Source organism: Atta cephalotes (genome assembly GCF_000143395.1).
Source record: "Atta cephalotes unplaced genomic scaffold scaffold00035, whole genome shotgun sequence".
Taxonomy (NCBI): Eukaryota; Metazoa; Arthropoda; class Insecta; order Hymenoptera; family Formicidae; genus Atta; species Atta cephalotes.
Window position 1 is genome coordinate 2,699,156 of NW_012130099.1, and position 16,535 is coordinate 2,715,690.

Here is a 16,535-nt window from a genome sequence, read left to right on the forward strand (position 1 = left end):
GAGAGAGAGAGAGAGTAGAGAGAGAGAGAGAGAGAGAGAGAGNAGAGAGAGAGAGAGAGAGAGAGGGAAGAAGGGAGTGTTGAAAAGAAAAGAAAGACAGATTGGAGGAAGGGAAGGAAATATCCCCACCCTGCCTGTCACCCTTTACTCCCCTCAGGACCAAATCTGTCTATCTTTCTTCTTTCCCTTTCTTGCTCGCTTGCGCTCTTTAACGCTACACGGCATGCACAGACGACATTGCAGCTGCGCGATTTCCGAATTATGTACATATACATCTGCCTCAACTGCACAGACAAATGCAATGCGCCGGATCGAAATGCTCTTTTCCCGGAGTGATGAATGGAAAGTCCGATTTTATTTATTCGGAAATTGAGGAGGGGGTTCGTCCACCGTTTTGCGTCGAAATGGATTTCCTCGGAGCGTGCAAAATTGGTTTTGTTTCGAAAACGATTGAAATGGAAAAGCGCACTGTATTGAAGATTATTCAGTTTTTTATTATTTTTTTTCCCGTCGGAGGAGAGCGCAGCTATATTTTTTTTATTCCACTTAGCCTGATGTTTGTAAAGGGAAAAAAATAATAACGTAAGCTCGCGTAGCAAGATATTAAACATACGTGGAAAAAGAATTTGTAACTCAGTTCGTTAGCTATTTAGATATTGTTTATTTTTAATGGAAACGTTCTAAATATTCACAAATATTAACGTTAAAAGAAATAAAGCTGAAATTTGCTGTTAACAGAACAAACATATATTCAAGATATCTTATCATCATTGTGAAGTAGATTAATACTGGTTTCGGCGAATCTTAATCACACATCGTTTTAACGGATGTGGATATGTTTTATCAATATAATTTATCACAAGTATTTTAAATGTAATTAGTTCATAATATTGCTCTTTTTTTCTCTTTTTTTCCTTCTCTGACTCTTTTCATACTAAATATTTCATTTGTACAAAATTTAAACAGTAAATAACGTAATACTCATTTTTCTAAGGTAATATCTCTAATAACTTTTCTAGTTTTATTGTTTCCACTAAATTATCGGAAATGTATTATATTTCACCGCATAACAAGATTAATTGCTGCTTTGACAAGTTCAAGTTTAACCTCATGCCTTTTTATTTAAGGCGTAAAAAGAAGAAGCACCCATCCCTTAATCTTCTTCGTGGAGGATCTGCTATCGCGGTCGAATGATTGTTTCTGGGAAACCAGACACAATCCGCCGGAGGAAAAACGAAAAAAAGAAATAGATGGTCTCGTACAAAGCAATTTCTCTCTCCCTACCCTCCCTCTCTCTCTTTCTCTCTCTCTCTCTCTTTCGCTTCTCGTTTTTCTGCTCTTTTTTATTTATCCGTCGGTTTCAGGCTCTGCAGAATGATATTTTATAAGCCTTAATTTGGGCCACAGCTACCAGAAGTATCTTTTTCCTGCCTATGCTTCAGCGTGCTTGAAAATGTCATATAGAGAACGAGGTTTGCGCGAATAGTTGCGTTTAGAAACGACAGACTAGACTGGGGCGCGGATAGATGATAAACAAATGTAAACGTAAACAAAAAGTTCCGTAAACAAATGTTCTTCTGCAAATATAGAAAATAACTTCTAGTATGGATGATAAAAAATATAGTTTCGACGAGAATCTCTTGCAAAAATAGAGGCAAGAAAATGTTTTTAGGTATTTTCTCTTATTGACAATTTAAATAATAAAATGTCAATGAGAGAAAATACCTGAAGATAAATACATAAGATTAAATTTATAGTTTAATCAATCAATTTACAGTTTTAGAAATTATCAAATTCTCTATTAAAAATTTTGAAAAAAACGAACATTTTCAAGAAATTTTTCTAGATATAAAATTAATCAAAGTCTTGTGTCAAATATTATAATTATGTATTTTATGCTTTAGACATAATTCTTAAATTCTTAAATTAATTTAATTTGAGAAACTTACTTACTCTCTTAAAGTGAATCAATGATTTCAGTGTCATACTAACTGAATCAGCGAATCAACTGAAATCAGCGAATATTTAACTGTTTTTCAATAATAATACACTGATTTACTTTTAGAGATTAAGATTCTTTACAAGTGAATCCTAGTGGATATACAGGAAATCATAATCTCTAAAAATGAATCAGCGTATTAGATACCAAAAAACGGTAAATTTTCGCCGATGATCAGTTGTACTGAAGTAGTACTGAAATCACTGATTCGTTTTTAGAAGGTAGAGTTTTCAGAAAGAACATATTCCATTCAAAAATTGAGTGAAATGTTTGCTACATCAATAATTTAATCACATTCATTGATGACTAATGACTCGTTAATAATTAATTCACATCAGGGCATTCGATTTATATAGTTTAGCTAAAGAGAGAGAAACAGAATACAAGATTAATTTGCTCGGAGAGCAACGGGTGCGAAGGTTCAATAGGAAGATCATTACGTTGACCTCGCGTTCGATACCGACTGCTTCAATCCAGTTAGAAGAAATACTTTGTATATAAACCGCACTTTCGAACCATTTATTTCGAACGCTTTGCTTCTAAATCCTCGATTTTGTGAAAAACAGTTCATCAATATTTAACAGATTGCAAGATCTACCTCGAAAATCCGGATTAAATTTATTTATTAATTAAGTGGCAATTCAGTTTTTAAGCTTTAGTTATTTTCGGAATTATGTTTACAGAAATAATTATGTTTACAGAAACTTGTAATTCGCCGTTCAGTGAAGCATATTTTTTTTGAATGAGATTTGAATGAGACTCTATAAATAAATTATTTCGTTTTATATTTGGTAAAAAAGACATGAGCGTGTATAGATATACTTGCAGGTACATTCCAAGCCAAAAGTTTGGAGAAATACTTTTTAAAAATTGACATTTTTGGGATTCTCAGTAAACACTAATTAACAGTAATATATATATAACAACAAATTTATTTCACATTCAACAATATAAATGCAATATAATGTAACACGTAATGTTACATAAATTACATTGTTATATGTGAAATTATAACATTGACGTTATGTTACTTTTAGGAGTTTATTGCGTATTTACTCAAATATTCAAATTTGAACAACTCTTGAAATTTTAGGATTACTCAAATGTATTCACTATAATGATTTTTAGTAATAACTTCTAGATTCAATAACAGTTATTGAATGTAAGAAATTATTATTAAAAGCATTATTATGGATATTTAAATGAGCAATTCCCAAAATATCAATTTTTAAAAAGTTCTAAACTTTTAGCCTGGAGTAAGATATGTATCTACATACAGAACTCGATTCCTTAATTCGATGGAATGTTCTGTCATTAACCTCTATTATAATTATGAATCTCATGTTAAAGATCAAATAACTCTGAGGGGCAAATTGAGCTGACTATTACAAATAATTTCAATAAAAAACAAATAATTTCTACAAAATAAATTTCAAGATTATGAATGAATTTATAATACATGATCGCTAATTACCTGTTGGACGTTGGGAATTTCTTCAAGTTCTCGAATTTGATTAGCGGTTCCCCGAAATATGTTATATATTTTCGATGTACTTTCGCGAACTTCAAGGGTACTTTATATAAGTAACACGTATTTTTTCTCTTCGCGTCGAAAGAGGCACGTGACGTCTAGGGCGACTGACTTCGCGCGACAACGACACGATACGAAGACGACGACGACGTATGGTTGCCTTTGGGAACCCCTCCGCCTCTTGTCCTAATACTCGCTTTCAGTTCATCCTCGTCTTTCGTTTCCCTACCGAGAGAGTGGTATCTTGCTTTCTCCCTTCTCCAAGAAAGGGTCCCCCACCATTTTCTCCGAAGAGGAATGAAGCCCCCTCGATGAGCAACCACGGGTAGTGATGGCACTTCAACCTATTCAGACACTAACGAACAACACTCGAAATATCTTTTATTTCTAAACTCTGACCAAACTTTTAATTTGGACCGACGTAATTCATTCCGTACATTATATATTCGTTTTATTATATTTTAATTCATTAAAATTTTATTAATTTATTTTATTTAATGTATTTTATTATATTTAATTTATTTTATTCGTTTGTAATAAATAATATACACATTTCTAACTTATTTTTATCTTTTTAGAGATAAATAAATGTATAACGATAAATACGTGAAGTAAATACGTGAAGTAATCTTTAATAATAAATTAATTAAAATAGCTGTTGATAAGTTAAATTTTTTTATTTATCTCTTCTCGCGTATTTACATTAATTTTATTTTTACACACATATGAATATTAATAAAATTTATTACATACTTTTTTCTTACATTTTTTATGTATGAATAAATTACATATAATAATTATTTAATATCTATATCAGCTCGTTCTTCTCTTTCCTTTATTATTATTGCTTATTACAAATTAAAATCTTTTTGTACATATTTCTATTCTTAATTCCTTTTATTCTCAAATTTTTAACGTTAGTCATTAATAATAAATTTCACGAAATTCAAGATATCGAAATTCGTACTCATTTTATTGAATAAAAAAAATTTCGCAGAAAATTTAAAACGATATTGCACCGCAGATCGGGCGATAAAAAATTGGAAAAATGTGAATTTTTATAGGGTTTATAGGGTTTCGATGTCATCACTAGCCATTGGGGGATTTCTGACACGTAAGAGTATCGATTATTTCTCGCGCCTCGCCATGTTACCTACGCTGAATACTGCGTGAATTTATGCGCACGATTGACGCACGCACGTTGATTTCGAATTAATCACAGGAAACGACGCATTTTGCTTCTTAATTGACGTTGCAGAAAATGCAGATAATAAACGGAAGAGAGGGGAATAAAAATTCGATAAAAGTTTGAGAAATTAAAAAGAAAAAAGGAAACTGAGCTCTAAATTTCCCAAATATATCACGAAAAAAGAGAGATAAAAATTTGATAAATATTCGAAAAATTCGGAAGACAGAGGAAGATAAATTATTTTCGGATCTACATCAACGCTTCGCTGCTGAGCTTGCATGAGTCAGACTTCCGTTATCCATCATATTGAAATTTGCTTTTAACCCTCCGTCTGCAATCTGGGTCAGCTTGCTTTTGGCACAAGCAAAATTTCACTTTTAATCTCTTTCTCAATTTTCAATTTTTGTTAAATAAGGTTTTAATATTTCAGTTGAAAAGCTATATTTGATAATGTAAGAGAGATGTTAAAAATAACCCTAAATTTTTCTTACATTTTTTTGAATGTTTAGAATAATAAAAAAAAATTTTGATTGAACAAAAAAGATTCAGATTGCAGACAGAAGGAGTGAAAATATGAATGCAGATAAAATTAATAATATTCATTATTCGCGGATTTAGCATTGCTAATGTCACATGAAAATAGATATAAAATATTATAAAGTGAGATTGTTATGATTATTACGAATTGTAAATAGAATGTATGTATGTGTAATGTATATAATTAGTAACATTTATATTAATAACAAGTAATAGCATGTCGTGTACTTTTTGATTGTGAGTGCAATGCTTTTTAATTTCTACGATAAAATTCAATGATTCGTATTCATGAAGCGTATTTGAACATTTAATGGTATTAATAAATAATTCTCTGTGCGTAATAAGCAGACAAAGAACACACATTTCGGTATAACTACGGACTTATTGCATATATTATTGTATGCAATAAAGTACATATTTTCTCGTTACACGTTGCTTTTATGAAAAAGTTTAAATTAATTCTCTGATAGAGAATGAAATTCACTCACTGTGCGTAATGGATGTATATAGTTCTATAATTTAATATAAACAAATATAATAATAAAAAACATAGCGCATAAAAACACTCGCATGCAAGTGTAACTGAATGACCGGTATATAAAATATACCGATAAATAAAATATACAAAATATAACGGAGAAATATTGATAGAACAAAACGCGATAATGTCGTGAATTGAATAGGCAAGTTCTTACCTATGCAATTGGGTAACTTGGTAGCGGTCTCGTTCCACTTGCCATTCTTGCATTCGAGCGTCCTTTTTCTCTCTCTGCTGTCGGGAAACACGCTGCCCGACTTGCACAAGAATGTCCGTGAAGTCAATGTACCGTTCGACACGTAACTTCCGTTCGGCGCCAAGACCTCCGGACAGCCGAGCACTGCAAAACATATAAGTTCATTTCCACCTCGCCTTCATAGTTAACACGTTGCTCCACTTTAAAAGGGCGATATCGTGTCGCCTTTCAGAATTTCCAGCATTTTCCTAGATTCTTTACGAAATTTCTGAACATTTAAACGGCAAACGCTAGCGAGTTAAATTAAAAGTTTGAAACACTGAAATAGTTAAAGTAGCTAATCAAGCATTTCAGAGAAACTTTTAAATTGGTAAAAGACTTGAAAAGTGGTCTTGGTTGCGAAAATTTTAAAATTGAATTTTTTGTTCATTCGGTAATATCTTTGATTTTTTGAGATGTCCGCACTCGAGAATAAGAGTAGAAGAGATTTATTAATGTTCGCACACAGAAAGAAATAAGATTATAAATTCTATCATTTTCGAAAAAGTAAATATTTTATTCCATCCAGTCCATTATCATGCAAACAAGTTTCTTGAAAGGTAAGTTTAATATTATCGAGAATATTGAAGTATTGATTACAACGTAGAAGAAGAACATATAATTTACTTTTAGAAAGATTGAAAATATCGATAGGTCAGACATACTTTGTTATAAACTGAACTTATCCAATAATTGCTGAAATCATTAATTAATTTTAATGCTAATTTTGCCCGGATAACCTGATTGTCTTAATTTTGCGTGGGTCTGATGGTTGGTAAAATATACGTATACAGTAAAAAACATTTTGTTTGCATTAAAATAAAATCCTTATTAAAATTTTTAATATATTTGAATGTTAATTTAATACAATGTATTAAGATAATTTAATGTGATTGTTATTTGAATATTTTGTGTTAAATTGATATTCAATATTTCTTAATGTTAAAATAAAACAATCTATGAATCTATGAATAAATAAAATTATATATTTTTCATTAAAATAATATATTTAAAATGTAAATTTTAAGAAAAATGAATAAAATATCTTAATTTAATATACTATAAATGTTAATTTTACTGAAAAAGTATGCTTTCTCACACAATTTGCTTACAAATTGTATCGGTTATACTTTTATATTAATTTTTTACATAATATTTGTGTTACTTTTTAATATACCTATTCATCTTATATTAAAAATGTAAATTTTAAGAAAAATGAATAAAATATCTTAATTTAATATACTATAAATGTTAATTTTACTGAAAAAGTATGCTTTCTCACACAATTTGCTTACAAATTGTATTGGTTATACTTTTATATTAATTTTTTACATAATATTTGTGTTACTTTTTAATATACCTATTCATCTTATATTAAAAATGTATATCAGGTGTCTGAAGAAAAGATTAGAATTGGAAATAGTTGGAAATTGAAACAATTTTTGAAACAGATTCTAAATCGCCGCCAAAATTTGTGTATTACTTTTAAATACAATATAGAAAAATCTCTAATTCTTTCATAATTTTTCATTTTATTATTCATAGAAAGTATAGTACTGTCTTAAATTAACACAAAAATTTGGATGAGCTTTTAACACAAGCTTTTCCTAATTATGCATCTTCGCTGAGATTATTCCCGAGTTTACCATTTTAATAATGCACGTGTTCGTGACACTTCTCTCCCATGTTTTCCGAACTTAGTCTCTTTTTTTTTTTTACCTTGATACTGCAGCAAAAAGCCCCGAGCGTTGTAAAATCTCTTTGAAGTGACAAAGTCGAGGGTCAACACGTTCGAATACGAGACAACTCGCACACCCGCGGTGGTGCCACAGAACTCGAAGAGAGTGCTGCCGCTATCCCGCACTCTTACGATGTCCATGCAGTTTCCATCAGCATCTGGACCTGCGATTTATTCCTCTGTGATTTTTATCTCTAGTTTGTTTGCGTTGAAACGCGTGAAATCAGACGCACAGGGACGTTTATTTTTTCGACGAGGCGATCGATGTGATACCGTAATCTGATCGGTGTCATATGTACGCTTGCGATGCACTGTTTGTGTGTAGTAAACTAGTTATGTTAGCAAATCATTATTTATTTCGCAGCTTCATAAGAGCTAAAGTGGATCGTTGAAATTTACGTTTTAAATGAAGATTGTAAATTTTTCGATAAAATATACAATGTCATATCGAATGTTGCCCAAACATCGTATATATGTTTTAAGACTTTATTCAAGTTCTTGAATCCCTTTCTATTTAAATCACAAGTTATTTTCATCGTGGTGAGAAAGAACTGACGCATCGGATTCGTTTTCCACAATTAAAGCTAAATCTGCTTTTAGTTCCAACGCGAGCAATACAATTTTTATCAGTTTAACTTATCGCGTTCTGACGAATGGGTTTCGGAGTTGAAAGATTAAAACGTGAACTTACCACGGATATTCAAGTCGTGAAATGTTAGAACTATCCTCTGATCATTAAACGTCCTGAAGGTCCACCCGCATGTTTCTCCAATGTAGTATAGAGGGTAACCCGGGGTGTTGAGGTAACCACCATCTTCGCTGATTACTTTCACCTGCTGATTGCAGTATCGTTTAACTGCAACTTCTACAATGAAACATTATCCCTTCATATGATATGATGATACAACAATTCACTCATGGGCATTGCCAGGATTTTGTTTAAGGAGGAGGAGGTTTCAAATTAAAGTTGAAATTTTTTACCTGGGGGGAAGGATAGTCGGGTTGTATGAACTGAATTTGTTTTGTTTTATATAATTATTTTTAATTAATTACTGATATATTAGATATAGATAAATCACAATATCATACATAATTTAATTTATAAATTTACTTTACTTTTTTATTAAAATTGTCAACTGATTCTTCGAACTGGAAAAACTTAAATTTATCACCATCTTGGATTCTCAAAACATGTTTCTATAACTGTCATTTCTTTCTTTCTCAAAATTAATTTCGTGTGAATACTCATTAAGTATAGTTCGTTAAGACATTTTAATTGTTTTTGTTTTTCTTTAAGGTTCAGAGAGGCCAGAACGTTCCTTGCCTTCTCCCTGGGCTCATAAATCCACTTATCCATGTAGCGTAGAAGTTTGCAACAACATTTGTAATGTTATTACGACATTGCTGTAATGTTATTATGACAGAACTGCAATGTTCTTGCAATTTACTAGAAAGATATATGCTGTATGGATTATATGATATAGGTGCATTCGGAGAAACGTTATTAGCGCGTTATTTATGTCATTTTATCTTTATCGTTCATTAAAAATAAAACAAAGATGGACACTAATAGTGTTTGCTCAAATGCACTCATAGTGCAATTTTGTTTCACGAAATTGCGTTTCAGTGTTTTAGAAAGAGTATCTAGAAAACAGAGATTTATGTATTTTCCGCAAAATGAAATAACCTTTCGCGTATTTGTAAAATTAGTGAAAAATCATAAATTACAGTTTAATAGCATACATACATACATACAGTCTTAGCCATAAGTATAAGGCATCTTCGATTTATTGCATTTTCTTGATAAAAAAAATAAAAATCAAAAGCAAATTAACAAAATATAAACATTATTATAAAAATAAATATTACTTTTTAATAAAATTGTTTATAACAAGTTTTATACATAATTTATCTTTTGTTAGATATAAAATGTTTACGCCAATTTGTGGGGATGCTTTATATTTTAGACTGTACCAAAGTTACATACATGATGTGTATTGTATAATACATGTATCGACGTTTTAAATTTAAATAAATTTCGATTTGTCACGTGCGTTTGATAAATCATATTAATGTTACTCTGATGTCTGCTCTCTTAAATTAAATTTTTTCTATTAATATAATAGAATATATACATATATAATTCTAATAATAAATCATACTGACAGAGACACAATTCTATTGTTGTGAAAAGAATTATTTTCGAGGGGTAGATTCTATGTTGCCATAAGGCTGCCATTAACATCTGCATTTGGCGTCTATTAAGTTGACACAGCCATTTCAGCACAATCGAATAAAAGTTGCACAGAAATTTAGTGCTTTTTTGTTGCTAATTTGTTGCTAATTAGTTGCTCACTTCTCGATATTGTCGCTCCATTCCCAACCCTCGAAAACTACCCCTAGCCACTCCGAGTCAGCACATCACCTATAAATTGTTAATTCTTAAAATATCTCGAATGATACGATTCTCTGATTTTGTTTGCTGTGTGATTTTGACGCTTGTCGGTACAGTTCTGATTATTTAGAGATAATTGTTTAATAGTACCATTTTTTCAATATGTTTTTGCTCTGTAACAAAAAGCAACAAATATGAAAATCGTAATCTGTCGAGATATTTCGAGAATTAAATCGGATTAGGGGTAGTTTTTGAGAGTTAGGGAAGCAACAATCGGAAAGTGCCAACTAATTAGCAACAAATTAGCACAAAAAGAATATGCCATTTAATTAAGAATATGCTATTTAAAAATTTTTTTAATATTTTTTTGCTGTGCTAACTTTATTCTTATGCAGTCATTGTTTTTTCAGAATTGGTTGGAGCAACAAAAAATCGAGAATATAGCAATATGTAATATAGTCCTCAAAACGCATTTCTTATTTATAGTTGTTTATGCTTATCGCTCGCAATAATTACCATATAAACTATTGTTAGCAATAAACATACACAACTATGCGTAAGAAATGCGTTTTAGGGACTATTACATGTACATATTCATTAATGCGTTTTAGGGATGATTATATATATATAAATTTATATTGTAAGAAATCGATTAGAATAACGTTTTTATTTGAAAATAACTCAATAAGGATCGAAACGTAGGTTTAATTATTATTTATTCTCAGAAATATATTTAAAATAAATATCCAGCTTAGCTCGTAACTCTTTCCAATTCAATTTATTATTTATTGTTTTAGTTAAATTAACGAGATATTGAACAGTGGCAACTTATAGGAAGGATTAAAGATAATTTAAACTGAGTGTAATATAATATTAAAATTTAACAGTGTATGCACAGTAAATTCCACAATTCAGAATTAAATTTATCCTAATCTATCAAAACTTATCCATTTTAAGACAACAAATGTATACACATTTATCAGTTAATTTTTATTAAATTGATTCATATATGCATTTAAATATATGTATATTCAAATTATTACATATCCGTTGCCTCAATAAAAACATTAATTCATCACTCACCAACCGACAACAGTGGAGTTAAATCTGCAAGGTCTCTACGATGATTCTGTAACAAATAAATTAAAGTTCAAATTAAAATAGAGTAAAGAAATAATCATTATCATTTAACTTTAAAAAATAATTGCTATACGAAAGCATAGCTTTGCTAAAAAATAATCATGCAAATTTGGAAATATAATTTTTGTAAGCATCGAATTTTTTGAATACCCATTATTTAATTAGATATAAAACAATTAAATATTTTCTAAAATAATTATACATTTTTTCTAAAATAATTACCTATATATTCTCTAAAGAAGATCTTAGCAACAATAAATTTGTTTAAAATTTTAAAGAAGTTTATTTTTGCTAAGATCTTTAGAGAATATATATAATTATTTTAGAAAATATATATAATTATTTTATCTAAATTTTGAGTAACTTTTCTTTTATCTAAATTAGATAAAAGGAGAGTTAATTAAAAATTACAAATTTTATACAAATTTATTTTTACTAAGATCTTTAAAAAAATACATAATTGTTTTAGAGAATATAAATAATTTTACTTTAGAAAATATATAATATAGTTTATAGAATTATTTGATAGAATATAAAATTATTTAAATCATTTTATTTAATAATGGTTTAAAAATAATCATTTTTAAATCAATGTCAAATTAAATGATTTAAAAACAAGTAAAAAAGGTTAATTTTACACAAGTAAAAAATAATATTTACCGCAAGGTTGCTCCACCGATGCCTGATATCTCTTCCAGACCTCCTCCTCTTCTCAGAATATGATTAACATCTCGCACAGGACACTCGCGTAAAACACTTGCGAATAATAAAATATAATCGCGCGCGAACTATAACTTGAGTCCGATAACTTGAATGGCACTCCCGGCTGCGGTTCGTTCATTTTTAAATCGGCGGCGAGAATAACTTCCCTGTTGGATTTTTACACGAAGAGAATGATTTTACTCACTATCTAAAAATTTATCTATATACATTATATTCAGATATATGCGAAAATTTTTAAATGCTTGAGAAAAAACGTCCTTTTCGCGTAAATATCCTCTGGGTACTGAGCCCTCCCATTACATCAAGATCGCATCCGTGAGAGGGAAGATAATCTGAAAAATATAATATATCTATATTACAATCGGTTAACTCTTAAAAACGAATATCACGTCTGCAATTCGTTATCATTGCGAAATAAAGTCAGAGCAGATAAAAGGGCTGAATCTTTTACTTAGATATAAATGATTAGAGTCTAGAATGAAATAGACTAGAGATTAATAAAAAGGAAAAATATTTCTTTTATTACCGATAAATAGTTACAGTTAATTTTTAAACGGATTTCCGTATAGGAAGGATCGAAAGGTGTTCAAAAAAAAATTTAATTATTAAATTATATTTATTGTAAAAGCAGGATTTTTTTGCACGAGAATATTCACATTGCTTTTTTATGACTCGTGTGTAATACCGTTCGTATAGACAAGTAGCCGTGTCGCATGCTGCTCTTCTTCACATTTCTTTTGAAAAGTATAATTACGAAAAATGCTAATACGAAAGTTTTCATTAATATTCACATAATACGATTGCTAGTATAATTAATTATTCATAAAGCTTCGTATTATATTTAGCATTTTTTGCGATTACGTTTCAAAAGGGAATGTAAAGAAGAGCGACTCACAACACGGCTACTTGCCTGTACAGGCAAGCTTCGGTAAGACAATGACTGTATGATAATTACGCGTAAACATGACGCGCCATTCCATGTCATCCTCACTTCAAGGTCGCATGCTGTTCATCTAACAGTTGAAATATTACGCGTGTTACAAAATTAGTAAAATAATCTACTTGTTTTAATATTCTCCGACGAATATTACACGATGCTTTATTATATGATTTACATTTTATTTTTTGAAATCGTTACGCACACAATCATCTATATCTTAGGCCGGTATTCAGTGTCAGAACTTACTATTCAAGATCGTCTTAGTACAATTTTAAGAAGTCACGAATCAGAAGTTCGTATTAGTGTCTTAAGACATTACAGTCTTCAAATAAGAACGGACTATGAATACCACTCTTAAATATTTATAACATCAATTCTATATCCATCAATTTTATATCCATTATTATATTTAGTTCAAAATGTTTTATGATTTTAAAAATGTTTGCATTTATATAATGAATATGTAACTTATTATTCATCTCTATTTAAATGTAAATCATCAAAGAGAGTAATAAAGATTGAGATATAACTCTTAGTACGGTAGTCAGTAAAATAACTGATATTTATTTAAAATAATTAAAAAAATATAAAATAAGTTCGGGAAACTTATTTAAAACATCTAAATAAAAAATAAGTCAGAAGTGAAGTTATTTAAAATATTGTAATAACTACTAAATAGCTCTTTTATTTTTTTATTTAAAATATGTACATCAATTTTTTATCGATTCCTATATTTCGATTTTATATTTTAAATAAGTTTCCCGAACTGTATTTTATATTTTTTAATTATTTTAAGTAAATATCAGTTATTTTACCGAGTCATGATTGACATTAGATGTAAATTTAAAGAATTTTTAAAACACAAAATAATTTACATCAATAGCAGTGCATAAATAAATTTTTTAGCTGAAAAAATTAAATAATGATTGACAAGGTATTTAATACTTTTAGCCAAAGTGGCATTTAGCGCAAATTGTTCCGCAATTTTAATAAAATTTGCATGTATCTTTATATAAAGGATGTATAAAATATTATCAACCTTTAATTATTAATGAACCACTTAAAAGAATAATAAAAATTGAGACATAATGTTGGAATATCGAAAAGGCTCCACGCATGCAAACACAAATACTGATTACGTTTACAAGAACCGTGCAAATATTATAATATATGATTTAACAAGGGCTACAGATGCCATAAAACAAAGCGCAAAATGTACGACAATATTTATCAAAATGCGTATAATTGAATAAACCGTTAATATTTTTCATACGCAATAATCTAAACGGCGCCCGATGAAAAGCAAGGGGTGAAAGCGAGGGGGAAGCGGCCTGGTGGTTGACTACGTCATCACTTTGGCATTCGCTCAGCGAGCGCGGAGGGAGACAGACGTGTGGTACGATCGGGCGTCGCACATTAATCTGCGAAAATTAAATATTCACGAACGCGAATTGATTAGGTAAAGATGTAAATAGTAATGTTGTTCAAAACTAAGATGTATACTAGAGTTGTATCTCAATCTTTATTACTCTCTTTGATGATTTACATTCAAATAAAGATGAATAATAAGTCATATATTCATTACATAAACGCAAACATTTTTTAAATTATAAAACATTTTGAACTAAATAAAATATAATAATGGGTATAAATAGAATTGATGTTATACATTTACAGAGATATATACGTTAGAGATATCTAAGAGCGATATTCATAGTCCGTTCTTATTTCAAGACTGTCTTACGTAATGTCTTAAGACACTAATATAGATCTCTGATTCGTGACTTCTTAAAATTGTACTTAAGACGATCTTGAATATAAGTTCTGACACTATGAATACCGGCCTAAGATATAGATGAGTTGTGTGCGTAATGATTTCAAAAAATAAAACATAAATCGTATAATAAAGCATCGTGTAATATTCGTCGGAGAATATTAAAACGAGTAGATTATTTTACTAATTTTGTAATACGCATAATATTTCGACAGTTAGACGAAGACGGCGTGCGATCTTGAAGTGGGGATGGCACGGAATGGCGCGTCATGTTTACGCGTAATTACCATACAGTCATTGTCTTACCGAAGCTCGTACAGACAGGTAGCCGTGTTGCGTGTCGCTCTTCTTTACATTCTCTTTTGAAACGTAATCGCAAAAAAATGCTAAATATAATACGAAACTTTATGAATAATTATACTAGCAATCGTATTATGTGAATATTAATGAAAACTTTCGTATTAGCATTTTTCGTAATTATACTTTTCAAAAGAAATGTGAAGAAGAGCAGCACGCGACACGGCTACTTGTCTATATGAACGGTATTACACACGAGTCATAAAAAAGCAATGTGAATATTCTCGTGCAAAAAAATCCTGCTTTTATAATAAATATAATTTAATAATTAATAAATTTTTTTTTGAGCACCTTTCGACTCTATACGGAGATCCGTTTAAAAATTAACTGTAACTATTTATCGATAATAAAAGAAATATTTTTCCTTTTTATTAATCTCTAGTCTATTTCATTCTAGACTCTAATCATTTATGTCTAAGTAAAAGCCCTTTTATCTGCTCTGATTTTATTTCGCAATGATAACGAATTGCAGACGTGATATTCGTTTCTAAAAATTAACCGATTGCATAGTAATATAGATAGCTATATATTACATTTTTCAGATTATCTTCCCTCTCACGGGTGCGATCTTGATGTAGATAGTAGTAAAGAGGGCTCAGTACCCAGAGGATATTTACACAAAAAGAACGTTTTTTCTCAAGTATTTAAAAATTTTCGGATATATCTGAATATAATATATCTAGATAAATTTTTAGATATTGAATATTTTTAGATATTGAGTAAAATCATTCTTTTCGTGTAAAAATCCAACAAGGAAGCTAACGTATTCTCGCCGCCGATTTAAAAATGAACGAACCGCAGCCGGGAGTGCCATTCAAGTTATCGGACTCAAGTTATAGTTCGCGCGCGATTATATTTTATTATTCGCAAGTGTTTTACGCGAGTGTCCTGTGCGAGATGTTAATCATATTCTGAGAGGAGGAGGAGGTCTGGAAAAGACATCAGGCATCGGTGGAGCAACTTTGCGGTAAATATTATTTTTTACTTGTGTAAAATTAATCTTTTTTTGCTTGTTTTAATTTGACATTGATTTAAAAATGATTATTTTTAAATCATTGTTAAATAAAATGATTTAAATAATTTTATATTCTATCAAATAATTTTATAAAATAATTATATATTCTCTAAAGTAATTATATATATTCTCTAAAACAATTATGTATTTTTTTTAAAGATCTTCGTGAAAATAAATTTGTAATTTTTAAATAACTCTCCTTTTTTAATTTAGATACAAGGGAAGTTACTCAAAATAGATAAAAATTTAGATAAAATAATTATATATATTTTCTAAGATAATTATATATATATTCTCTAAAGAAGATTTTTTAACAAAAATAAATTATTATNTATATATATATATATTATATATATATATATATATATATATATATATATATATATATATATATATATATATATATATATATATATATATATAT

At 29.5% G+C, this 16,535-nt stretch overlaps 1 protein-coding gene across 1 annotated transcript in view; it reads right to left on the reverse strand.

Moving 5' to 3' along the window:
* The window catches only part of LOC105621637, a 58,622-nt gene that overhangs the window by 31,586 nt on the left and 10,501 nt on the right, over window positions 1-16,535 (reverse strand). Inside the window, exons 4-6 of the mRNA XM_012203104.1 lie at window positions 8,459-8,632; window positions 7,749-7,931; window positions 5,952-6,134 (exon numbers count right to left, since the gene is read on the reverse strand). Of these exons, the coding sequence (XP_012058494.1) occupies window positions 5,952-6,134; window positions 7,749-7,931; window positions 8,459-8,632 (540 nt within the window). The remainder of the gene's footprint in view (window positions 1-5,951; window positions 6,135-7,748; window positions 7,932-8,458; window positions 8,633-16,535) is intronic.